Source organism: Diceros bicornis, chromosome 27, assembly GCF_020826845.1.
Source record: "Diceros bicornis minor isolate mBicDic1 chromosome 27, mDicBic1.mat.cur, whole genome shotgun sequence".
Classification (NCBI taxonomy): Eukaryota; Metazoa; Chordata; class Mammalia; order Perissodactyla; family Rhinocerotidae; genus Diceros; species Diceros bicornis.
Genome location: NC_080766.1, coordinates 26,974,569 through 27,001,451, shown reverse-complemented (window position 1 = coordinate 27,001,451; position 26,883 = coordinate 26,974,569). Strand labels below are relative to the sequence as shown.

Sequence of the window (26,883 nt, the reverse complement as noted above, 5' to 3'; positions counted from 1 at the left end):
CTCCCAATGGTCAAAGCTGGAACAATCTGTGCAATAAACTAAATAAAATAGTATTGGACTATAATCCAAAGTATAAAATAAATATTCATGAGCCCATACTGATATAAAAATGAATGGCTGAATGAATGAATGATTGGGGAAGGAGGGAAAGACACATCTCCCAAGCAGAAGAAGTCCAAATAATTATAGAGATACTACACCTTCAAGGAGGTGGAGCATAACTCTTCTTCCTTAAGTGTGGGTTGTACATAGTGACTTCCTTCCAAAAATTACAGCATGAAAAGAGGAAAGAAAGGGCGACCTATGGATAAACCTGACATAAGTTACCTCAGCCAGGTGATGAAGGTTAACATCAACAGTGATAGGTCATGTTCATAGTATGTACCCTTAATATGAGGTGATGAAAATAGCTCTTTACACTTCTGTGGTCTTCCTCCTAAAAAACCCATAAACCCAATCTAGTCATGAGAAAAGCATCAGAGAAATACCAACTAAGGGTATTCTACAAAATACTTCACCAGTACTCCTCAAACCCATCAAGGTAATAAAAGACAAGAGAAGTCTGAGACACTGTCACAGCTAAGAGGAGGCTAAGGGGACATGATGACTAAGTGTAATGTGGTGTCCTGGATGGGATCCAAAACAAAAAAGGACATTAGGTAAGAATGAAGGAAATCTGAATAAAGTGTGGACTTTACTTAATAATAATGTATCAATATTGGTTCATTAATTGTGACAAACATATCATACTAATGTAAAATATTAACAATGGGGGAAGTGGGTGTGGTGTATATAGGAACTCGCCATAATATCTTCACAATTTTTCTTTAAACTATTCTAAAATTTAAAAATTTATTTTAAAAACGAAAAGAAAACATTCTTGCAATGCTAGACCTTTTGGCATACCAAGAACAATATAGAAAATATCCACACACACTTCCAAATTAATCCCCTAGAGGAGTGAGAGTTAGAAGAGCCAATGCCTTGGATTTACCCAAAGCTTGAAGAAGAGGTTATTCTGCCCATTCATCTAAACCTTAGTTTACCTCTTGGTTGTTTCTTGGCTACAATTTCAAATTTAGGGTGTATTGTTTCTGTTTTGATTACTAAATAGGGATAGCAGAGTAAGACCATTTTCTGTTTTTAACCAGTGACAATTCTACACTAAAGTCAGTCTTTTTTATTTGAAACGTAAGATTGTCAGTGGAATACATAACTTTCCCAGTAGTTTTGTTACAATTCCTTCAGCCTGCGTCTTTGTTGCCTTTCAGCATTAGTGCATTTTTTCCCCTGTGTGTCCATCATGATACCAACTGATAATTCAAAACTGCATAATGGTTTTATTGTGAAACCTTGCCTTTCTAGTTTGATTTTCTCTAATACAGGTCAGCACACGCCCCTTCACTGAGACAACTGGCACCTTCCTCCCCCACTGAGGGACAATGCCCACATCACCTTGAGCTGAGCAATACTCACTTCGGCAATGAGAGCGTGAGAAAAAGTCACTGGATTATAGTATTAGACACTCATCTGGCTATTTTAAGTATTTTATTACCAGAACTTGAATAGCAACAATAATCCATACTATTAAAAAAAAAAAAAAAGGAAAGAAAAAGAAAAGGAAAACCGAAAGAAAAAAGGAGGGCTTCATTGCTTAAGTGCTTAAATTCTATTGTAATTTCTTCCATTTTCCTAAAAAGTTAACGCGAAGAAAACACAATAATAGGAAACGTTCCCAGGATTTTAAATCTCTTAAGTCCAGAATCCGTGAAAATCTTGTTTAGAACCATCCCGTGAAATTGGCTTTGGGACGTCCGCCTGCTCCTCGATCATTCAGCTTCTGCATCTTTCTAACAATCATCCCGTCGGACGTCCCCTGAGGACACAGCAGCTGGCTGGAGTCCCCAGACCAGACTTTTCTAACTGAATGTGGATGCGCAGGTGGAGAGGATAAAAGTAATTCTGGCACAGCAGCCACGAATTCCCCCACCCCCCGCCCCACAAGTGCACTGCGTATTGCCGGCACAACTGGGGCCCTCGGAAGCCCAGAAAACTCGAACACTGCCCCCTCCTCTGGTACTTAGAGTGTGGCCGGCGCCTGCCTCCGAGCGATGCCATCTTGGGATCTTAGCATCTTATAACGCGTTAGTGAGTTTTGCATTCTGTTCACGTCCCTGTGTCTTTGAAAACTTAACCCAACTTTGCACGAAGACGAGAACCTACTGGTGTGCACCGTTAATTTTCTCTAACTAGAAATGACAAAATCAGATGCTATTTACAATAAACCGAAGACACCAGCCTCCCGCCCTCGAGCCTGCCCGCTCGCTGGGCGCCAAGTCAGATGCCCCGCGGCAGACCCTCAGCCCAGAGCCCCGGAGACAGCTCTCCACGAGCGCCGCGTGCAGGCGCTGGAGGTTTCGGGGAGCTGGTCCCAGCAGGAGAGAGCGGGAGGGTGGAGGGACCCCAGCAACTTACAGCCCAGGGCGACCACCAGGTAGCGCAGCAGCAGCAGGAGGAGGCGGTGGCGGCTCCTCCTCGCCATCTTCCCGGGGTCTCGAGGGTCCCGGTGGCCGGAGCGCGGGAGGCCGGGCGGAGGGACCCTCAACTTCTGGGGTGGGAGAGGAGAGTCTCGTGCAGCGGAGGGGAGGGGAAGGGCGGACCCTGATAGGGTGTCAGTTTCCCCTTCCAGGGGCGCCTTCTCAGCCGGCTGCCTACGAGGCAGGTCTGGCCTGGCTGGGGGCTGGGGGGTCTGGGGCGTTCTTTTTTGGGGGTTGCGGGTGAGAGGGGGGCGGGTCGTGGAAGCCGGACGAGGTGTCAGCTGGGTCCTCATGAGCAGGCAGAAGGCGAACAGCGGAAGGAAAGCCCTGGCTGGGCGTCCCCCCGCCCCCGCGCCGCTCGGATTGAGCCGCTTTGTGTCTGGTCGGCGGGGGGGCTGCCAGCTGTCCCCAGGGCGAGGAGCCCCGGGCAGGAGGCGCGGGCTGCTGGGCGGGGTGGGGGGGCACGGTGGAGCGGGGAACTCCGCTTGCCTTGCTCCAACTCCTCTCCTCCCCTCCTTGGCACAAAACTTGTTTCTGGATTTTCAGCCTAGGGGTGGAGATTTTTGGAAAATTTCTGGCCAACGGGCGAAGCTGCGGGGGAGGCGCTCTGGGGGGGATGGGGTTCGCCGGCCGCGCCTTGGACGCGAGGGGGTAAAAACAGCAATCAAGACTCGTGCTGGAAGGCAAGTCTCAGAATTTAGCAATCGCCTTGGCCCCTTCTCAGTGTAAGCTTTTTGCTCCTTGGAGAGAGTTAAGGTGTGTTTTGTGTTCTTTGCTTTTCACGTGTCAGAGTTGGAAGTTCATCTAACGGTGTGAAATATTTATCGTGTTTCTTTCCAGTTACATAACTGCCGCCTGTGGAGTTTTCCACATGTTAAAACTCTACAGCTGACCTTCGTCAGATTTATTTTTGGTCTACTGTGCTTTTAAAAGGGAAACCCATTATGAATGCTCTGTTGCGTGCTTTAAAATTGACCCGCACTTGTACTGCACACACTACAAAGGCTGAACAGGCCATTTTTATATTTGCTCCTAGGGACCAAAAATGTCTGGTGCATTCAAGAGTATTGACAGGTTTAGAAAAAGGCCATTCCCAAGAGAAGAACTTGTTATACATCTTTTTGTTGTTGTTGTTGTTAGAGGTAGAATAATGGATAAAGTTCTGTATAGAAGACAGTAGATTTAGTGGCAAGCGAGGGAACAATTTAGCTAGCTCAGTGGACAAAGGCGACCAGAGTTTAAATATGCAGAGCTGTGAGGAATGAGGCATCCCCGCTGTTTCCTTGGTGACAGTGATGGAAGCTTAATACCCATGGTGGGGAGAGGGGCAGAGGAACCAGGGAGCCCAGAAAGGAAAGTCAAAATGGCAAAAATGTTAGAGTTCATACTCCAGTCAAGTAAGGAGAAGGGACACAGATTTAACAGGCTTATATGCCAGTTTTTCTGGGCAGTAACAAGAAAGATTTAATGCTCCACAAGAAAAGTTGTTGGCATCCTCTTTTCTCATTCTTGCCACATCTGCATGTCTTTTTTTGGTGCTCCCTAAAGATACACACAAAAAAGGCATACTTTAAAAAAATTATTGTTCTTTGAGACCTACGTGAATAATTGATTCACTCAGTTGCTTATTTGTCACCCAGTCAAGGCATTTGTCAAATAGCTACACTGTGCCGGATGCTGGCGGACAATGGTGAACAAGATCAAGTCTTTGCTGTTAATGAGCTCACAGTCTTGAGGAGAGAGGGAGTCCCATCTGGAAAGACCTCTGATACCATGTGGTAAGTGTTCCGGGAGGACAGAAAATAGTAACAACAGTTTTTTATTGAGTGCTTCCTCAGTGGTAGAGTCTGAATTGTGCAATATCTAACCCCCCAACAACTCTGTGAGGGAGAAAGTTTATCATTCCCACTTGAAAGATGAGAAAACTAGGCTGAGAGATGCTAAATAGCTTGTTTGAGGTCAAGGATAAGGGGATGTTCCTCTGTTGGGGATGGGTGCAGGGCTTTCTTTATTAGGCATTGAAAATGGAGTCAAATTTTGAAAGGAAGGAAATAAGGGAAGGGCATTCTAGGTAGAGCAAAGAGCAGGATCAAAAGCTGGGAGATGTAAAAATTATGGCTTGTTTAGGAAAAGTAAGTTTCAATAGCTCTAGGGTACACATGGAATTAAGGGCAGAGAGGTGACAGAAACTGAAAAGAGGGTTGGACTATGAGGGTCATTCAGTATTACACTACAGACTCTAGACTTTATCCTGTAGGTAAAGAGCTTTTTGAAAGCACTAAGGTAGGATATGAAAAAACCCATATTTTAAAACTGTGCTGTCCAATATGGTGGCCTCTAGATCCATGTGGCTATATAAATTTGAATTCAATTAAATTTATAATTCTGTTCTCCAGTCACACTAGCCACGTTTGAAGTTCTCAGTAGCCACATGGGGGTAGTGGCTACCCTACTGGACAACGCAGATGTAGAGCATTTCCATCATCACAGAAAGTTCTATGAGACATTGCCACCTTAGGATGATGATGCAAATGGAAATGTAGAGAATGGACTCGAGATAAGAGAATCAGAATATTAGACAAGTCTGAAAACTGTTGTGATGTCCTGAGACAGAGATGAGGCATGAAGTAAATGGTCACAGTGGGATAAATGAAGAAGCAGGTAGAGTCAAATGATATTTCCCAAACCTGGTCAGCAGGATGATGTCATCAATTAGATATGTGAGAAAAGGGAGAAGTTGTAGGTAACTGAGATTTCTAGCCTAGGTGGATGTATGGGGTGGTTATACAGAGCATCATTAACTGAATAAGAAACATAGGGAGCACACATAGTTCCGGCAGGTTTGGGATGAGTTGACTGAGGGTTATCAGCTTAGATGACCAGCAAACTGTTAGAAAGATTGGGCTAGAGCTTAGGAAACCCTCAGCATTGACTCAAGAAATAAATGTAGATATCATCAACATCTCCTAGAACAGTGATTACCAAGATTCTGCTCCTCAGAATCCCCTAGAGATCCTCAAATGTGATTCTCTGCTTAAAATTATGCCAAAATTCTGAGTCCCAGAAGTTTCCATCTCAGGGGCACCTGGGAAGCTGTATTTCTGACAAGCACCCTGGTTGATTCTGATGCACATAGTTTATGGACTATTTGAGGACCTTTCTAGAAGACAAGAGAAGCCATGAGAGTGAATGAAGGAGATCAATCAGAAAAAGAAGTGAATATTTATGTGGAGATAAATCCAAGGAAATAAATCCAATAAGAGGTAGGAAGAAGACCAATGCAAAAAGAGTGAATCTAGACACAGATCTTACACTTTTCACAAAAATTAACTCAAAATGAATCATAGACCGAAATGTAAAATGCAAAACTATAAACTCCTAGAAGATAACGTAGGAGAAAATCTAGATGATCTTGGGTTTGGTGATGACTTTTTAGATACCACACCAAAGGCATGATCCATGAAAGAAAGAATTGGTAAACTGGACTTCATTAAAATTAAAAACTTCTGCTCTGTGAAGGACAATTTCAAGAGAATTAGAAGACAAGCCACAGACTGGGAGAAAATATTTGCAAAAAAAAAAAAAATATATATATATATGATAAAAGACTGTTATCCAAAATATACAAAAAACCCTTAAAACTCAACAATAAGAAAATAAATCTGATTAAAAAATTGGCTAAAGACCTTAACAGACACCTCACCAAAGAAGATATATAGATGGCAAGTAAGCACATGAAAAGAGGCTCCACATTATATGTCTTCAAGGAAATGCAAATTAAAACGACAATGAGATACCACTATATACCTATTAGAATGACCAAAACACAGAACACTGACAACACCAACACCACCAAATGCTGGCAAGGGTGTGGAGCAAAAGGAACTGTGAGAATACAAAATGGCACAGCTGCTTTGGAAGACAGTTTGGCAGTTTCTTACAAAACTGAACATACTCCTAGCATATATGATCTGTTTCTACCGTCAGCACTTCTGACACTAAATGTATGGGTTTTTTTCCCCCTCACTCCAAACAATTCTTCCACTTTCCAAACACCATGTAGGTGTTTTATAATTCAGTTCAATTCTGATGCTAACTACCCAGAATTAGTGCATACCCAGTAGGTTAAGGGCTTAGTCCCACAACTCTACCTTCATTTCAGACTCCAATTGCAAGTATTGGGTACCCAAGGTACCCACACGTCTGTCTGACTTGCCTACAAAGTTGGAGGTTCCCACAACTCCATCCTTAGGTTTGATAATTTGCTAGAATGGCTCACAGAATTCAGAGAAACACTTTACTTACTGTTACTTGTTTATTATAAAGGATATAACTAACACCAGATGAAGAGGTACATAGGGTGAGGTCTGGAAGGGTCCTGAGCACAGGAGCTTCTGTCCCCATGGAGTTGGGGTGTGCCATGGTCCCAGCATATGGATACATCCACCAACCTGGAAGGTCTCTGAACCCTGTAGGTTAGGGGTTTTTATGGAGGTTTCATTAAGTAGGCATGATGGATAAAATCATTGGTCATTGGTGATTGATTCAATCTCTAGCCTCTCTCCCCTCCCTGAAGGGGGGTGGAGGGGTTGAGGGTTAGGGCTGAAAATTTCAATCCTGTAATCATACCTTGGTCTTCCTGGTGACCAGCCCCCAACCTGAAGCTGTCTAGGGCCCCCCAGCCACCAGTCATCTCATTAGCATACAAAAGACATTCATCACTCTGGAGATTCCAAGGGTCTTAGAAGCTCTTGTGTCATGAACCTGGGACTAAGACCAAATATTATAACAAAACATGCTCCTATCATCCCATCAGTAAGGAAATTACAAGGATTTTAGGAGCTCTGTGCATGGACCCAGGCACAAAGACCAAATATATATTTCTTGTGATACCACAATATCACACCATATAATCCAGCAATCATGCTTCTTGATATTTACCCAAAGGAGTCAAAAACTTATGTGCACACAAAAACCTGCTCACAGATGTTTATAACAGCTTTATTCATAATTGCCAAAACTTGGAACCAACCAAGATGTCCTTCACTGGGTGAATGGATAAATAGATTGTGGTACATCCTGACAATGGATATTCAGAACTAAAAAGAAATGAAGCCGTGAAAAGACTTGGAGGAAACTTAAATGCATATTACTAAGTGAAAGAAGCCAATCTGAAAAGGCTATGTACTGTATCATTCCAACTATATGACATTCTGGGGAAGTCAACATTATGGCGGCAGTAAAAAGGTCAGTGGTAACCAGGGATTAGGGGAGAGGGAGGGAAGAATAGGCAGAGCACAGAGGATTTTTAGGGCAGTGAAACTACTCTCTACGATACTACAGTGGTAGAGACGTGTCATTACACATTTGTCCAAACTCATAGAATGTACAACACGAAGAGTGAACTCTAAGGTCAGCTATGGACTCTGGGTGGTGATGTGTCCATGTAGGTTCATCAGTTGTAACAAATGTACCACTCTGGGGGCGGAGGTTGATAATAGGGAGGACCATGTGTTTGTTGGGGGAGGGAGACTGTGGGAAATCTCTGTACCTTCTGCTTAATTTTGCTGTGAACTTAAAACTGCTCTAAAAAATAAAGTCTCACAACTAAATTAAAACAAACAAACAAAAAAGAAGAGAAAAAACACAAGAAAGAGCCGTTTAAAAAGCATGAGAGGAACTGGGAGAGAATCAGGAGTCAAAGGCGAAAGTGTTTCAGTGTCAAATGCTAAAAAGAGGATTGAGAATCATCTCCTGCATTTCGTAATTATGAGGGCATTGACCACTTGGAAAATAGAGAAAGCAAGCCTCCCAAAGACTTGTAGAAAAAATTTGCAGACTTGTGTTCTATGCTTAATAAAGTATAAAACTAATGCACAAGGTAAGAACGAATAATGAACTGATTACAAACATCAGGAGCAGGATGCTGAAAGGAATAGCAATAGTTAATACTGCTTCGTTGATGAGTGGTTGGGAGTATGTTTCATTATTGTTCTGCTTGTAAGAATCCCTACCCCAGGAAGCATGGGGCAACTTGTAGGGAGGAATGGGGAGGAAATACCACGGGAGGCCCTCTAAACTCTGCTCCATTCTCCATGATCATATGGCCCCTCCCCTAGCCCCACGTGTTATAACCACTTTCACTGACACTGTAAGCAGTTTTGTCAGGTAAACATAAATGGGGACTTGGTGTTTTCGGACATTTTGCCATTTTTTTATTCTTTCCACTTACTCTAATTCTGAGTTCAAGGTAATGTTGAGAAGGTGTTGAGGCACATTTCCTAAAACAAGCAATGAAGAGAAGGGCTGAGTTTAAATTGAGTGACTTCTCACAACATCTCAGATTTGGTATTTTTGTGTTGGATGGGTTATTTTTCCTCATGGGTGTGGAGAAGGTGCTGGAAAATGTGCCCACACTCCGCAATTTAGAGAAAAGAGAAAAAAAAAAGTCTTGCATTTCCAAAACCACATAAATTCTCAAGTATCTCTCATATAAATTTTAAACTCCTTGGATAGAATTTAAGGTCTTTAACTAATGGGATCCTCATGACTTATCCCTCATCATTGCCTCCTCAGATCATTTTCTGGAATAAGCCTGATTTCAACATTCCATTCGGATACACCCACAAGCACACTCGTGGCTTGTGCTCAAACCACAGCCCTTTCCAGCTAAATAGACGTATTTGGAGAAGCCCACAGTATCTCCTGCACATAGCCTTTGTTACTCTCTCAAAGTGACATCTTTCTTCAGGTACCTTATACCAATACAGTGCTCAAAACTTTCTTCCTAGAAGAAAACAAGAACAGAAACTCACTAGCCTCACCTGGTTCTAACTGCTACAACCAGGAACGTTCTTTCTTTCATATTCTTTGCTCCTAAATGACTTAACGTCACTAAGGTGGTACTGCCTGCCATTTAAGTCAAGTTCACCAGCCATCAGTAAATTAGTTATTAATGCTTTCTTTCTTTTTTTAAAGCACATCTATTATCAACTCAATGGTTGGTTTCTTTGTTGAATGATGATTAGCAATTTCACAGGGAATTAGGTAATATGAAAATGATTTTTTAAATGGAATTTCCTTGGAGGAGGAGCTAGCATTTAACAAACATTTTCCAGAGTCAAACAAAGGATGGACAGGCATTAATTAGTCTATAAGCGTGGAATCATAAGAACTAAAACTTGGGGAGAACTTAGAGATAATTTCTAACGCCGTCCCCTCCCTACATTCCCCCCTCTCTCATTTCACAGTTAAGAATGATGAGGCCCAAAGTGGTAGTGATTTACTCAAGATCACACAGCAAGATAAGAAAAGAGCCAGGCCTGGAATGAACACTAGTTAGGTCTTTCCTGTGCAGTCCCCCAAACAGCATTGTGCCCTCTGCGTTGGCTGGGAACAGATTTGCTTTTCAGATGTCACTTGACCCAAGTTGTACATTATTTTCCCCCAGAGATCCCTTGCCTAGGACAACTACACTTAATATACATCCTTAATTAAAAAGTGAGTGGGGAGATGAAGAACTCTCCATTGGGTTGCAGGGAGCTCTGCAGTCTAACTCAACGTCTTGGATATGGGGTGAGACAGCCCAAATAAGAGAATAATGAAAGGATTTGGGAAAGATTCAGTGATTCTTCCATTTGATCGCTGCTCTCTAGAACACTCCTACAGATAGTGATTATATTAACTATTAACATTTATTAAGTACTATATGTCTGGCACTGTGCAAAGCACTTTATAGGCATCATCTAACAATCAACTATGTGAGGAGGTACTATTATTATCTTATAAATAAGAGCAAAGGCTTAGAAAAGTTAAGTCTGTGACCCGGGACTAGGGAACTAGGAAATAATTGAGCCAGAGTTAAGCCCAGGTTCGTCTGACTTCCAGGACCCTTAACCACTAAGGTATCTGAAAAGATGGACTCCAATGGAATGCATTTCTCTCTTCTCATAAGAAGAAGAAAAAGCCATCTTGAATGTTGTCACTTGAACTCTGTAATCATAATGTCATCTTCATTTGTTTGATACTTGATATTTGAAAGTCCTTTCATATGCATTTTCTCTTTGGTTTTCTGCAACAACCCAATGAGGGAGCTGGGAAAGATATGATTACGCATATTTTAACATCCGTATCTATAACTGATTGATATCAGTAAGTACCTGGAAAACTCCAGATGACAAACCAATCAAGAGTCTCATTTCTGTAGGATCAACATTCAGGTTCTCTGAGTGAGCACTCCAGGTATGAAGCAGCCTAAGGATATGGGAAGCATGCTATCGGGAGTCCGGCTGGCTGTAATAGGGTCCTATCTCTCTCTGGTTCTTAAAGGAGACTTAGAGACTTAATAACATCCTCTCTTTCACACAGTTAGTGACCCCAAACCATCTGTCTATAAAGACCCTGCTATTCCCCAGCCCCTTGCTTCAATTATCTCCCATGTTCTGTGACTCCTTAGTCTTTCTATATCTCTCTAGCTCAGCTCTTTCTCTCAAACTCCAAATCAGTATTCCCTGTTTTTAGAACATCTGTGCCTACGTGTATCACTCAAAATCAGTTAAAATTGATTTTAAAATTTTAAATTAAAATCAAGTCTAAAATTGAACTGATCTCATCACCTCTCCACCAAATCTCGTTTTTCTCCACTTTTTTGCCTCCCACCTTCGTGTCCCTCGTTTCTGTCTTCCATTACCCAATATGCAGTAAGCACCTACTAGAGGGCAACCACTGTGCTAACGGTTGGGGACACAATTATGTGCCATAACAGACAGTGTCTCATCTTGTGCAGATGTAGGTGGGGGAGATAGACGTTAACCATCAAAGCAAGCATGTATGCTAGGGGAGCTAATTAATAAAAGGGTTTGCCCAATTGGGAGGTCAGAGAAGGCTTCTCTGAGGGAGTGACACTGAGTGTAAAATCTGAAGGAAGCTGGAGAAGACAGGTGGAAAGAGCAGTCTGTGAAAACAGAAACTCACGTGCAAAGACCTTGTCACAAGTACTAGAGAGTAAGAGTTGGCAGGTGGGGCTGTAGCACTAAGATTGAGAGGGAGAATGATGGAGACCATGGAGTGCCCCATGTTCAATGGCTTCTAGCAACTTTTAGAATAAAAGCAGAATATACACCAGGGCTTTATTCCCTTTTCTCATCATGCTCCCACAGGGCCTTTGCATACACTCTTCCCTCTTTGCACTTGGATCTTCTTTCTTTTTTTTCCTTAGTATTATCTAGCATTCATTGAATATTTTCATATTAGGCATTATGCTGAGCCCTTTGCGTCTTATCTAATTTAATCCTCATAACTGCCATATGAAATAAAGCAAACTATTATTTCCACTTTATAAGCGAGGTCATTGACACAGAGAGATTGAGTGAGTGATAGGCCCAGTAACACAACAGCTTGTGGGCGGTAGAGTGAGGTTTGGAACAGCATCTGGCTGACTCAGACTCAATGTGCTTAACTGTTATGTGTGCTGCTCCCCGTTGACCTCCATCTCATCTGGTCAATGCTGACTCATCCTTCTGTCTCCGCTCAACTGCCGCTTCCTTAGGAAACTTCCCTGCCCTTCCTGACTGGATCACATTCTGCTATTGCAAGCTCTTGTTACCCCTTTCCTTTCTGGCATCACAGCTGGGATTTTACCCTCAATTGATCACAATCAGTAGACTGTGGATTCCATGAATGCAGGGTCCATCTAATTTTTGGCTCATTATTTTATTCTCTTTGCCTAACAAAGTGCTTATCAATTAGTAAATGCTCAATAAGTATTTGGCTAGTGGATGAACATATAGATCCATACATCTTTGACAAGAGTGTGATTGTTCTGTAAGTTTTTCTAACCTAACGTCTTAGTCAGTGCAGGCTGCTCTAACAAAGTACCATAGACTGGGTGACGTATAAACAACAGAAATTTGTTTCTCACAGTTCTGGAGGCTAGAAATCTGAGATCGGGGTGCCAGCATGATTGGGCTCCAGTGAGGGCCCTCTTCCGGGTTGCAGTCAGCCAACTTCTCATTGTATCCTCACGTGGTGGAAAGAAAGCTAGCTAGCTCTCTGGCCTCTTCTTATAAGGACAGTAGTCCCATTCATGAGGGCTTCACCCTCAAGACCTAATCACCTCTCAAATGTCCCACCTCCAAATATCATCACATTGGGGATTAGAGTTTCAATATATGAATTTTGAGGGGACACAAACATTCAGTCCATAATACCAACATTGTCTTTTTTAAGTTAATAGTACTTTTTTTTTGTTTTTTTTTGTGAGGAGATCAACCCTGTGCTAACATCTGCCAATCCTCCTCTTTTTTTTGCCAAGGAAGACTGGCCCTGGGCTAACCTCCATGGCCATCTTCCTCCACTTTATATGGGACGCCACCACAGCACGGCCTTGCCAAGTGGTGCGTCAGTGTGTGTGCGGGATCCGAACTGGCGAACCCCGGGCCGCTGCACTGGGCCAGCCCCTTAAGTTAATAGTACTTTTAAGCTTCAGTATCTCTATATGGCAATCTCATTGCTAAGTGCTCTATTTTCATTATCTCCTTTGATTCTACATATGAAGGAATTGAGGGTAGGAGTGAGGTCTAATAAATTGCCCCAGAACACCCAGCTGGTCAATTGCAGAACAAGACATGGTTCCAGAACTGTCTATATCTAAAGTCTTTGCTATACAACACGGCCCTGTTACCTCTACTCTTATAACCGTCTTTCCAAGTCAATCAATCTACTGTGATATCAGTCATTGTGTTTACTCTAGGGGTATAATAACTTATTTAACATATCAATATTTTACTTTTAGGTTGTTTCGATTTTTTACCGTTATAAAGAAAGCTGTGGTGCACATCCTTATATATTTGTAGTCTTGTCTGATTATTTCCTCAGAGTAGTTAGTGAGTATAAAAATCAGACAACTTTTGCGGCTGGCACAGTGGTGCAGGGGTTAAGTTCATGTGCTCCACTTCAGTGGCCCGGGGTTCGCAGGTTCAGATCCCGGACGCAGACCTACACACTGCTCGTCAAGCCATGCTATGGCAGCCTCCCACATACAAAATAGAGGAAGACTGGCACAGATGTTAGCTCAGGGACAATTTTCCTCATCACAAAAAAAAAAAAAAAATTAGGGAACTTTTGAAGTTTTTGATTTGTATAGCCAATTGGCAACAGCTGGCTATATGAATTTAAGCAAAAATTACTTAAATTTTTATTAGTGGATTCTAATACGCACCTATTTGCCAAGGAGTATTTCTGCCATTGTGCCAACAAAGAAAAACATGACTTAAAAATATTTTTTGCGTTTTGGTTAATTTGTTTTGGAGTACAGAAAAAAAGATAGAATCCACTGTAGCCCTTTTTCCTTGGGCCCCATCCTCAAGGCATTCTTTGAAAGTACGGAATTTAGTTTGTACTCCAACTTAAGGTGGTTAAATAGGAGTACGTGTAGCAAAAACAGGTTGCTTATGATTTATTTGGTGTTTACTGTGTATCCTGAACACATTTTTCTCTAATATATCTGTATAAACTTTTAATTTTTTTGCATAAACAAATTCTTAATGCTGATGAAATTTTATACCTACAATAACTTCTTACCAGCATCTCAGCTGCGTTCTTTCATCTTTAAGATCTTTGGGAAGGCGTTAGAGACCGTGAATAAACTTGATCTACCTTGCTCCAGCGAAAATTGGATGGGATGGACAAGGAACAGGATGATGTCTTTTCACTCCCGAAGATTTAGGAATTCCACTGTGTTCTTGTATCCGTCCCCTTTAAGCCAGGTGGATAGTTTTAGTCTTTCCGGAATGTTCTTTTTGGCCCTGATGAAAAGTTGCTGAGTGGAAGAGCTGCGGAAGATTAATATTTAGTTTCACAACTGATAACGCTGTACATGACAATATTCTGTCCACCACACAAACCAAGATTTATGTTTCTCTGGAGAAGTCAAGAAAAGGCATATTATCTCATATGATCATCTTTAAAACCCTCCCATTGTTTCACTGAATTTTAAGTCTTGCCTTGTTCCTTATAGACATGAGTGCTCCTAGTAATTGGAACAGTTTTCAAAAATATTTTTTTCCTGAAAGTGTAATGTTATGAAGAAAGCCAGGCTGCTGATTCCCTGAAGTGCCAGGAATCGTCGCAGGGACAGAAGTTCAAATGCTGGCCTGCTGGCGTGGAGCCAGTGAACACAATGGCAGGGAACAGTGGAGACTTTGAAAATGCCCTGTGGGGTGGATGCTGTTGAACAAGCAGGATGCAGGGGTTAGAGCCCATGGTGGAAATGGCCATCCTTGTCATTCCTTCCTAGGACAGGGCCTAAACATCCTGGAGTTCTGAAAATCTGAAGTGGAGATATATTGGCCGTTCCAGAAATAACATTTTTTTTTTCCTCGAGACACTCTTAGATAAGCCATCTAACACCTCTGGCACTTCTGTTCCTCATATGTAGAAAATGGAACTGAGGTGTGTGATTTTAAAGGCATCTTCAACTATAAAACTAGACTACTTTTGTGTTTGAGTCTTCAAATTCAGAAATGAAGAATAAGCAAGTCTTCTGATAACAATACCATATCATGTTGCTGCTGGAAAGTTGTCGATATAATAAGCAACCTCGACTCAACAGATTTTTTCCTTATCCTGCCCCGAGTCACTGAACGCATTCGTGCGCGTGCGCGCACGCGCGCGCACACACACACACACACACACACACACACGCAGAGTCTCCTTCACTAACTGTTTAAAGTACAGTCATGTGCCACAGCATAACGACATTTCAGTTAATGACAGACCGCATATATGTTGGTGGTCCCATAAGATGAGTACCATATAGCCTAGGTGTGTAGTAGGCTATACCATCTAGATTTGTGTAAGTACATTCTATGATGTTTGCACAATGACAAAATCACCTAAGGATGCATTTCTCAGAATGTATCCCCATCGTTAAGTGACACTTGACTGTATACTTAATTTTATCCTGGTGAGTCAAGAATGTTAGACTAGAGGATATGGGGGATAGAAGAAAGAGATGCTTTGGTTGTGGCATTTGAGTTGGAGTTTATAAGACCATCTTTCTCTTCTGATCTTCCTCTTATCACCACTTTTCTCTTTTCTACACTCCCTTCCCTTCTTCATTCAAAAGTTCCAATATGTTGACTGAGATTCTTAATTAAGAAAAAGCTACTGGTATTTAGCCAAATCTTTCCACAGCATTTTTCAATGTGGAGAGCTTTGGCTTTTGGCCTAACTTGACCACAGTCTGTCAATAGTTTAGAGTCAAAGAGAACTTTGCTTCCTGCCGTCAGGGCCCCTCTTGAAACACCAAAAAATAAAGTCTCAGCTAGTACTTGGACCAATTCTAACAGATCCAAGTTTTTTTCCCTCATCTCCTGCTAGTAAAGGAAAAAGTGATGGGAATAATAATGGAAGCTTTGTGGTACTGGAAATATCTCCAGTTTTAACCTCAAAAGTTTTAGCTAAGTGTAACCCATCTTTTATGTAAGAAAATGTCATTTTTAAAATGATACGCACTGAAAAATTAGGGGTGAAATGTCTTAATATCTGTAATTTATATCAAAGAACTTCAGAAAAACACGGAAGAAGCAGAATGTGGCAAATTGTTAACCTAAGTGGTGGGTATATGGCATTTGTTATACTATTTTTTCTTCTTTTCTGTATGACTGAAACGTTTCACATACATTTCAAAATTTCATACGTATAACAAAAGTTCATAAAAAATTAACGTCATCTTCGTAAATAAGGAACCAAAGTGTATTGAATTAATTCAGTATCCTCTCCCTCCATGCTAACTTGCTGGCTCTTCAAAATACTAGTAAAATACATAAAATCTCTTTGCTATGTTACTGCATCCAGCTAGTTTGGGGCAGTTTTGGATGGTCAAGACCCAGCTTGTGTCTTCTCTCCTGGGCATGTCAAATTTGATGGGAAGAGGCAGGCAAGTGTTATGACCGAGGGATGAAGAATAAGGCATCCTTTCAAAAGGCCAGCCAGACTGGTCAGGAATTTTTTAAAAATTTGGGTTGTTTCCACTTTTTGGCTATTATGAATAATGCTGCTATGAGCATTCATGTACAATTTTTTGTGTGGATGTATGTTTTCATTTCTCTTGGTATATGCCTGAAATTGAATTGCTAGGTTATGTTGGGGTGGGGGAAAATCCCTTTCTACGCTTCTTGCATTCTTATGAATGGACTAATAATAAAATTGACAAAAGACCAGATTAACAGGAGAAAAACCCAGTTTAATGCATACGTATTGGAGATCATAGAGAAATGATGCTCTGAGAGTGAACAAAGCAGGCAGTATATATATATCTGTTACACGAAGAAACAATAAATTTGTGAGGAATGACAGGACGAAGAAACTTAGATTCGAGGTACATAAATAGTGAGGAATTTAAGCAGAGTTTAGGCTTGAGGTAGTAAATTAGCAAGGTTTGTTTATGCAGGCTTCTTGGCCCTGAATTCCCTAGCTCTGGTGATAAGGATGCAGGGAGAGCACCTTTCACTTGGGAGATTTATTTCCTGTTTTCAGGGGGAACAGAGTCAGAAGGGTCAGAATGCCCTTTTTCCTTCTCCAGTAACTTTAATTCAAAATAATCAATATGCTATTGTGGGATATTTTGGGGTGGCCTGCCCTGGGCCCCAGGTGATAACTTTATGTTCATCATCATTTTGAGTAACTATCAGCCTGTTTTTCAAAGCTGCTGTATTACTTTATATTCCCACCAGCAGCATTTGAGGGTTCCAATACCTCCACATCCTCACCAACACTTGTTAATGTCTGCCTTTTTAGTTATAGCCAACCTACTGGATGTGAAGTAATATCTCATTTGGTTTGGATGCACGTTTCCCTGATGGTTAATGACATTGAGCATCTTCTCATTGCTTTTCTTGCTTGTTGTCCATTTATAGATCTTCTTTGGAGAAATGGCTATTCAAATCCTTTGCTTGTTTTAAAATTGGGTTAGTTGTCTTTTTTTGTTATTGTGTTTTTTATATATTCTGGATGCAAGTCTCATGGCAGATATTTGATTTGCAAATTTTTTTCACCATTTTGTGGGTGTCTTTCCACTTTCTTGTCTTGAGCACAAAGTTTTTTTGTTTTGATGTAGTCCAATTTATCTAGTTTTTCTTTCATTACTTGTGCTTTGGTGTCTTATCTAAGAAACTACTGTCTAACTCAAGGTCAAAAAGGTTTACTCCTATATTTTCTTTTAAAAGTTTTATTGTTTTAGCTCTTACATTTAGGTGTCTAATCCATTTTGAGTTAATTTTTGATCTGTTGCGAGGTTGAGGTATAACTTTTCTGCATGCTGTCCGGTATGGGAATTATATCTCAGTAAATAACTCCATCTTATGCATGTGAATATCCAGTTGTCCTAGCACCATTCATTGAAAAAATTATTCTTTCCCTGTTGTGGCTTGGCACATTTTTCAAAAATCAATTCATCATAAATATAGGGGTTATTTCTGACTCTTAATTTATTCTGTTATTCCATATGTGTATCCCTATGCCAGTGACATGTTGTCTTGATTACTGTAGCTTTGTAGTAAGTTTTCAAATCAGGAAGTATGAGTCCTCCAACTTTGTTCTTCTTTTTCAAGATTGTTTTGTTATTCTGGGTTCCTTGCAATTCTTATGAATTTTAGAATCAGCTTGTCAATTTCCTCAAAAGCTAGCTGGGATTTTTATAGGGATTACATTGCATCTGTGAATCACTTTGGAGTGTCTTGTCCTCTTAACAATATTAAGTCTTCCGATCCATGAACATGGGATGTCTTTCCATTTATTTAGGTCTTTAATTTCTTTCAATGTTTTGTAGTTTTCAGTGTACAAATCTTGTACTTTTTTTGCTAAATTTATACTTAAATAATTTATTCTTCTTGATTGTAAATAGAATTGTTTTCTTAACTTTATTTTCATTGCTAGTCAGTAGAAGTACAATTGATTTTTGTATGTTGATCTTGTATCCTGTAACCTTTTTGTACTCTTTTATTAGTTCTAATACTTTTTTAGTGGATTCCTTAGGATTTTCTATATATAAGATCATGTTATCTACAAATAGAGATAGTTGTACTTCTTTCTTTCCAATCTAGATGCTTTTCTTTCTTTTTCTTGCCTAATTGCCCTGGATGTTACCTCCAGTACAATGTCAAATAGAGGTGGAAAGGGTGGGCATCCTTTTCTTTCTTGTTCCTGATTTAAGGGAAAGTACTCAGTCTTTCACCATCATGTATAATAGTAGCTGCAGATGAAAGGGTGTTGGATTTTGTCAAATGTCTTTTCTGCATCTATTGAGATTATCATGTGGTTTTTTTGTCCCTTATTCTATTATATAGTGTATTACATTGATTAATATTCATATATTAAACTACCCTTGAGTTCCTGGGATAAATTCCATTTGGTCATGGTATATAATCTTTTTACATATTGCTGGATTCAGTTTGCTAGTATTTTGTTGAGGATTTTTTGCATCTATATTCATAGGGGATATTGGTCTGTAGTTTTTTTCTTGTGATATCTCTTTCTGGTTTCGGTGTCAGAGTAATTCTGGCCTCATAAAAGAAATTGGAAAGTGTTCCTACCTCTTCTATCTTTTGGAAGAGTTTGTACAGAATTAGTATTAATTCTCATTCAAATTTTTGGCAGACTTTACCAGTAAAATCATCAGAACCTGGTCTTTTATTGGTGGGAAGTTTTTTGAGTCCATTTTGGTAGTTTGTGTCTTTCTCGGAATTTGTCCATTTCATCTAAGTTATCTAATTTGTTGGCATACAGTTGTTCATAGCTTTCCTTATACTCTATTTCATTACTATCAGGTTGGTAGTAATGTGCTCTCTTTCATTCTCAATGTTAGTAATTTGTGTTTTTTCTCTTTTTTCTTGGTCAGTCTAGCTAAAGGTTTGTCAATTTTGTTTATCTTTTCAAAAAACCAACTTCTGGTTTCATTGATTTTCTCTATGGTTTTTCTGTTCTCCGTTTCAGTGATCTCTGCTCTAATCTTTATTATTTCCTTCCTTCTGCTAGCTTTAGGTTTAGTTTGCTCTTCTTATTTTAGTTCCCTAAGGTATAAAGTTACCTATTGATTTGAAATATTTTTTAATTTAAGCATTTACTGCTATAAATTTAGGAAAGAATGTGGACTATTTTTGGCCTGAAGAAGATTTAATACTTTGATAGACACCTACTAGTAAGACTGAATTATAATTTTACTTGGATGCCTTTGCTTAGCCTCTGATTCTATGGCAGAGAAGCATCGAAAATGCATAAGTTAAATCCCTAAACTCCAGTGAGCTTTTGTTTCAGTAGTGACAATTATTCGAGTTCATATAATTTTTAATTTTCAAAGGTGACTTATTTGATGACAATTGTGAAACATTCTCAAACCTGTCACATGGAGTAATTCCGAAGTCTGAGAAATTGTTACTGGCATTTGCAAGCATGGCAGAAATTTAATAAACTGTCGCCAAACCATTTGCTTGTTTGAATGCCAAGGTTTCCTTCCCCACGTCACATGCAGTGTCCTGCTGCCAACAGTTATCAAAATACTCCCACAGTTGTCACAGAGAGAATTGTTTAGGAAGTTGCTATTTCTTTATTCTCGTTGTGCCCTATATTTCCTTGCCTTTGCCACTTCTACTTGGAGATTTATTTGAATAACCTGAATAATTTCAGGATGGAGCAGTTAGATATTAAATAATGGATTGAAAAATATGAGTATCTGAGATACAGCTATAGATGTATAGATATAGAATGTAGCAAGATTGGGAAGGATGACTTTCATGCTTCACTCTCTATATATTCCTCATGTTTGAATTTAAAGACTATGTCGTTTTTGTAATGTAAAACAACAATAATAATGTTAAAACGGTTGAGAGTGAATCCAGAAGAAAACACTAAGAAAAGTCTAGTTATGTCAACTCATTCTATTCAAAGATATGCAATTGTGTGGAATAAGCCTTCATAATAGGATTTAGAGATAAAATCCAGCCCTTTGAACCAAAGATTGACAAGAAGTTAAAATTATTGGCTCTGGGTTTGCATTTTCTTCAATCACTCCAACAGATAAATGCCAGACTCAAACAGGTAAATGCCAGGCCAGGTTAAAAAAGCTCTTGCATATGAAACAGGAAAGGGAAGATTAGAGGGTGTGACCCTGGACCTCAGTCACAAATTCAAAAATTTGTGAAAGTGTTGCCTTTTACCACTATGATAATATTCATAACTATCATCTGGAATAAACATGTCTCTGCTTTGTCTTGTGTGTCAATGGCTTTGATGGACACTTTGGTAGCACCTACCAGTATTTCAAATGCATATATCCCTGATCAAGCAATTCCACTGCTAGGAACCTCTTCTGAAGAAATACTTACACCAGTGCACAGATGTGAGATAGACTGATGCTCACTGCAGCAAAACATTTCAAATATCCTAAGTGTACCTCAAAGACAGTATGGTTAAGTAAATTATGGTCCAACTTGCCCAAGGTCACAGGGCTGAGCAGTGGAGATCTGGGGTCTAACTCGGGCTGTGATTCCTTCACGATCCTACACGTCATGAGTTAGTCACCGGGTGTAGGTGGCTTTTGGGTGATCAGGACTCAGCTTGTGTGTTCTCCCCAGGGCAGCTCAAGATTGGATGGTGGGGAGAGGAGGGAGGACAGGCAAGTGTCATAGCCAAGGGATAAAGAATAAGATGGGGGAAGTCAAGAGTTTAAAACAACAATAAAAAGTGGATAAAAGGTTATGTATCCTTAAGGAAGAGGGATTCTGGAGGAAAGTATTTTGTTTCACCAAAAGAGCATTACTTTAGCCCCTTTGCCCCTCCAGCTAGGAGCCATGAACCCCCTTTCTAAAAAACTCTAAGTGAGCTTCCAGGTAGTCTAACAGGTTTTCTTACTCTGAAATAGGATGGAGGGGCTGAAGGAGGAGCTTGCTTCCGGAGAATATCTCTGTCCCTTTTCATCAAAGAAAGTCCATATTAACATGTGTTTGAGGGATTAGTACATCTTTGAAATCCTAAACAAATGGGAGGAGAATTCTTGCAGTGTTCACAAATCTATGAAATGAAGGATCTGGTGTGGCTGCTGCAGGGTGGGATGATCAGAGCATTTTAAGGAGTGCATGCCAATGTCAGGAGTCTTGGCGTTTTCTGCATGCCCTGTTGTTTCCAATTATCTCAGATGCTACCCTAGCATTTGTATGACCTTGAGCCAAATACCAGCCTTTCTGTAACTCATCTTCTCTATCTATTAAAGGGGGGAGGTGGAATAAAGGATCCTTACTATCCCTTCAACTTGTGATTTAATTATAGTTTTCAAGACGTACTGAATCTTTAGTATTTTAAATAAATATTATTCAGTATTTATTAATGGGGGTTAGAAACAAAAAACTTACTTTCTTAACACAATTCATACACGCACACGTATATCTATATATCTCTCTATATAGTGAAATGAAACAGAAACTATTACCAAGAAACTATATACCTTGGTAATCTGTATCCTTGGTTCTCTACTATTAGGAAAGAACTGATAAGATTTTTTTGTGCTGTAAGGAAAAAAAGGATGTTTTAAGGAGGGGTGGTGGCAGAAGGAGTGGCCTATGTGTACATTATTATATTCAAGCGCATTTCATTTCTCCAGAAACCCACCACACACACACACGCACGCACACACACTCCACTGCCACCTCAGCCCATTAAGGAGCTGGTAAGGAACGATATTGAAGTGAAGGTCCCATTTGGCCCCATGGTATCACACTAATAGAAAGAAAAGCCATGGGGCTGGCCCGGTGGCGTAGCGGTTAGGTTCGCACTCTGCTTCGTCTGTGTGGGGTTTGTGGGTTCGGATCCTGGGCCGGTTTGGATCCTGGGTGCAGGCCTGTGCACCGCTCATCAAACCATGCTGATACGGTGTCCCACATAGAGCAACTAAAAGGATGTACAACTATGACGTACAACTATCTATTGGGGCTTTGGGGAGAAAAAAGAAAAAATGGAGGAAGATTGGCAACAGATGTTAGCTCAGGGCCAATCTTCCTCAAAAAAAAAAAGTAGATAACAAAAATTTATCATCTGGGTTAGCTCAGAGCCGGTCTTCCTCAGCAAAAAGAGGAGGATTAGCATGGATGTTAGCTCAGGGCTGATCTTCCTCACAGAAAAAAAAAAAAATTTATCATCTAGAAAAAAAAAATCAACAAAGAAAAGCCATAGGTTCACCTACTTCTTCCTCTCTTCTTATTAGCACATAGCATGTCTGTCCTCACCTATTAGGCCAGGTGGAAGTGGAGGGTGTTGAGGCCTGATGTGAGCTAATTGATAGAGATGTATATGTGTGTTTATTCTGTAGGAAATGTAAAATACATAGCAAGTGCTTCTTTAATTATTCGATTTCTTAAATACCACTTCTTTCATGTGTGTCTCTTTCCACTCCAATTACAGGGAGCGTCATTGACAGAGAGCCCCAGCCGCTGAGCTCTGATGGATTTCTACGGCCATGTTTGCTCTGAGGCCACACCTCCCGGTTCCTACCCGATGCTTCCAGCCAAAGACTGGAAGGGGATGCTAAGGCAGCCGGCTTCTGGGAGACTGGGGACCCTCTGATGGTGGACTTTGGCTCAAGGACCTCCCTCTCCCCGTGGCCTTGATGAAGCTTCTTAAGCTTGCATGGCAATCGAGAATGCCTCCACTCTCTCTCCTTTCCTTCTCTGCTTCATGTGGGGTCAGCCTTATCTGGCTCCTTCCCCTTTTCTCTCACAGGGATTTTCCCTAATAAAATCCTTGCATATTTAACTCTATCTTGGCGTCTGTTCCTCAGGGGACCCAGACTAACACAAACTGATTAAAAGCACAACTTTTCAAGGTAATGAACCATGTGTTTGGTATATTGCATTTTGGGTCAAAAAGGGGAGAAAATAAGGATATATATTTGGATTGGCTGATAGAGGCATCAAGAACTCTCAAGGATACACAAGAAATTAATAACAATGGTATCCCATGTGTGGTTTTGGTAAGAACTTGTAAATGGGGAAAAGAGCTGGGAGGGAAACTTTTCACCGTGTACCTCGTAATATTTTTTTTCTGATTTTCTAAGCAAGGAAATGTATAATAATTTGAAAATGTAAAATCAAGTATTTAGATTAAAAAAATATGAGTTTGGGAAAAAAGAAAGCATAGGCTTTGGAGATCTATCTGAGTCTGAGTCCCAGCTCATCTGTGTGATCATGGGAAGGTTACTGTACTATCGGATTCTTGATTTCCTCCTTGCAAGGGAATTCTACACCCTCATGCACTGGCTCCCTGTAGAAGGCATACACCTTCCACCGGCTGTGGGACTTGCTGGAATCAGCGGCCTGTGAGGCTGGGAACTAGGTGAGTCTGACCAGAAGCATTAAAGAGCCAGTGCAAGGCTTTCCCTCCTCCACAGAAGCACAAGTCCCAAGTAGGGGCCACTTCTACAGCTTGGATTCTAGAATAAAGTTGCAGAGCCACAGCTGGCCTGTAACTGCCGCCACTGACATGCTATGTGAGCAACACAAACTTTTGTGATTGAAAACTACTGTGATGAATCCCCCAACTTTTTATTTTGAAAAATTTCAGAGTGAAGTTGAAAGGGGAGTATGATCAACCCCACACTTAGCTTCACCACTTGTGAAGTTTTGCCACGTTTGGTTAATTTCTCTTGCTCCCTCTCTGGCTATAGAGCCCTATTTTTATTGAACTATTTGAGAGTGAGTTATAGGCATAACGATACTGCAGCCCTACATATTTCAACATTATATCCTTAGAACAAGGACTTTTGCTTATATGACCACAACACTATTATCATATCCAGGAACTATAACACTGGTGCCATAATATTATTTAGTATACAGTTCATATTCAAAATTCTCTGTCATAATAATATCCTTTGTAAATTTTTTTTTCTTCCTCATCCAAGAGCCGAGAACCACACACAGCTGTTAGTTGTATGTCTCTTTAGTCGCCTTTAATTTAGAACAGTTCCCTAATCTTTTTTTGGTCCATCTTTCATGAAACTGCTATATTAGAAGAGTTCAGGCCAGTTGTTGTGCCGAATGTATCATTTTCTGGATACATCTGATTTCTCTTCCTCATAATTCTTTAGATTTGGGTTAAGCATTTATGGTAGGAATACTACACGGGTGATGTTATTTCTATTACAACCAGGAGGCACAGATAAAGTCAGATTGTCCCATATTGGGTGATGGTAAGTTTGATCACTGTGTTAGGTGTATCCACCAGATTTTCCCATTGAGAGGTTTCCTTTATCCCTTTGTGTTTTGGCAGTAATTTGTGGGGTGTTACTTAGGTACTACGTGAATATCTTGATCCCCAACAAACTTTCACCATTGGTTTTGGCATTTATGGATGATCCCTTCCAGAATCAATTATTACATTGGTAGTTGCAGAATGGTGATTTCCCCCTGTCTATTATTTCTACTGTATGTATTATTTGGCATTCTTTTGTAAAGAAAACTTCCTCTCCACTCCATTTTCATTTGAGTACCACTATCGACTCACGGATTTTTAACATATATAATGTTATAATCCCTTGTCATTAGTCTTTTTGTTATTTAAACTGTCCTAAATTTGTACAACGGGAGCCCCTTTCAAGCTGGATCCTGTGTCTTTTAACACGTTTCTGTCTGTCTATAATTTTCTTGCTTTCTGGCACAATAATATGTTCCAGGCTCACCTTAGACATTTACCGCCGCAGACCTGATTCCTTTTATTTGGGAGAGAGATTGAAACAGTGTGAGACTAAGATTTGGAAAGAAGGTTGATAAAGAAGGAGGCAAGAAAGGAGATTTAGAGTAGGGAAATATTTTGGAGAATTCTTGGCCAAACAGCTACCTTGCGTAGGTCTCTCAAGTTCTTCAAACCTGAATTTCCTCTCCTGGAAAATGATGATTATGCCTATTGCACAAGTAGATTGTGAGAATTAATAAGCCTGATTGATTGGCATATGTTCAATATGACTGGCATATGTCCAATATTGCTTGGACATTATCATTACTAACAACCAAGTTAATTTCTGTGATACTTGCGACTTTCAATTACTGCTCCCAATGTGATTTATGATTAAACACCCTTAAATTTATGTTCTGAGGTTTTCTTTAAATATTGCTCTAAAATGTTCTGAAGGCAACTAGATGGGGTTAAATGGGGACAGACTCTAAAAGACTGGTGAAACAAAGAGCTTTCAAGGGAATAATTGCATGCTAATTTAAGGAGGAAGCAAAAGATATATATACACACCATACATACACATCACACATATATATGTATGTATATTTCGTAGTTTGAATTAGGATCTTAAATGTGAGGTGGCGTAGTAAAATGTAGACTGGGTTTAAATCCAAGCCAGGAGACTTACATTTCTTATTTTAAAAGTGAAGATAATTACACTTTTCCTGTGCAGTTGTGAAAGTAAAATTTGGGACAAGGAGACAGTAGTCTTATCTTAGCACTTGTTCCTTAGCGGGTACTTCCACCTGGTGGTATTCCGATTGCAAGTCAAAGAGCAGAGGGGGAAAGGCAGGGGGTGACTGTAAATTTACACGACCTAAGTAAAGCCACAGCATTAAACGACTTTGAATAAAAGCATTTCCATGCTTCACCTATGGAATGCTTACTTCAATAGCAATAATATTCTCGTGCGACAAAGGAATTAGACACCACTCTGGAATTTTTTGCAAGGACATTCATTCATTCAACAAGTACCTATTTAGCGCCTACTGTGTGCCATGAACTGTTCTGGGCCCTTAACATACATCAGCGAACAAGAGACAAAAATTCAGCCCCAGGATGCCTTTTAATAGGCTCTCTCTACTATATAAAGGAATCTGGATAATTGGTAAAGAGCTCTACGGATCACAAAGTTCCCTCCAAGGTCAACAGGATGTGTTTCCAGGTCCACATTAATAGAGCCAATTAAACGGAGAACCCGGGCGCAGACCCCCTCCAGCCGACCTAAGAACCCACCCTTGCAAAACCGAGACTGAAGCCAAGACCCAGAATATGTCGTCAGAGTGGTGACCACGAAAGCAGGAGTAAACAGAAGCCGTCGTCTTCTCCCAGTTTTTCTCCCCAGAGATGCTCTTTGGGGGAAGCAAGAGCTTCGCCCCGCCGGCTGAACTCGAACCCGCGGAGGCGGCTGGCGTGTGTCGCACTCCGCCCCTCCAGAGAAGACGCTTGTTCCCTGCAGAGCCCGCGAGGTGGCATCGCCGCCGCCCGGGCGCCCAGCATCTCTGGGTCACCCTCCGCGTCCCTGGCAGCGCGGCTGCTCGGGGACGCCCCGCCTCCGGCGACTGACCCT

General features: G+C 40.7%; 1 protein-coding gene across 1 annotated transcript in view; it reads right to left on the bottom strand.

The window, feature by feature from the left end:
- The window catches only part of JAM2 (junctional adhesion molecule 2), a 61,215-nt gene extending 58,428 nt beyond the window's left edge, over window positions 1-2,787 (bottom strand). The window contains exon 1 of the mRNA XM_058522956.1: window positions 2,476-2,787. Coding sequence (XP_058378939.1) covers window positions 2,476-2,542 — 67 coding nt within the window. The 5' untranslated portion in view covers window positions 2,543-2,787. The remainder of the gene's footprint in view (window positions 1-2,475) is intronic.
- Between the last annotated feature and the right edge of the window lie 24,096 nt (window positions 2,788-26,883).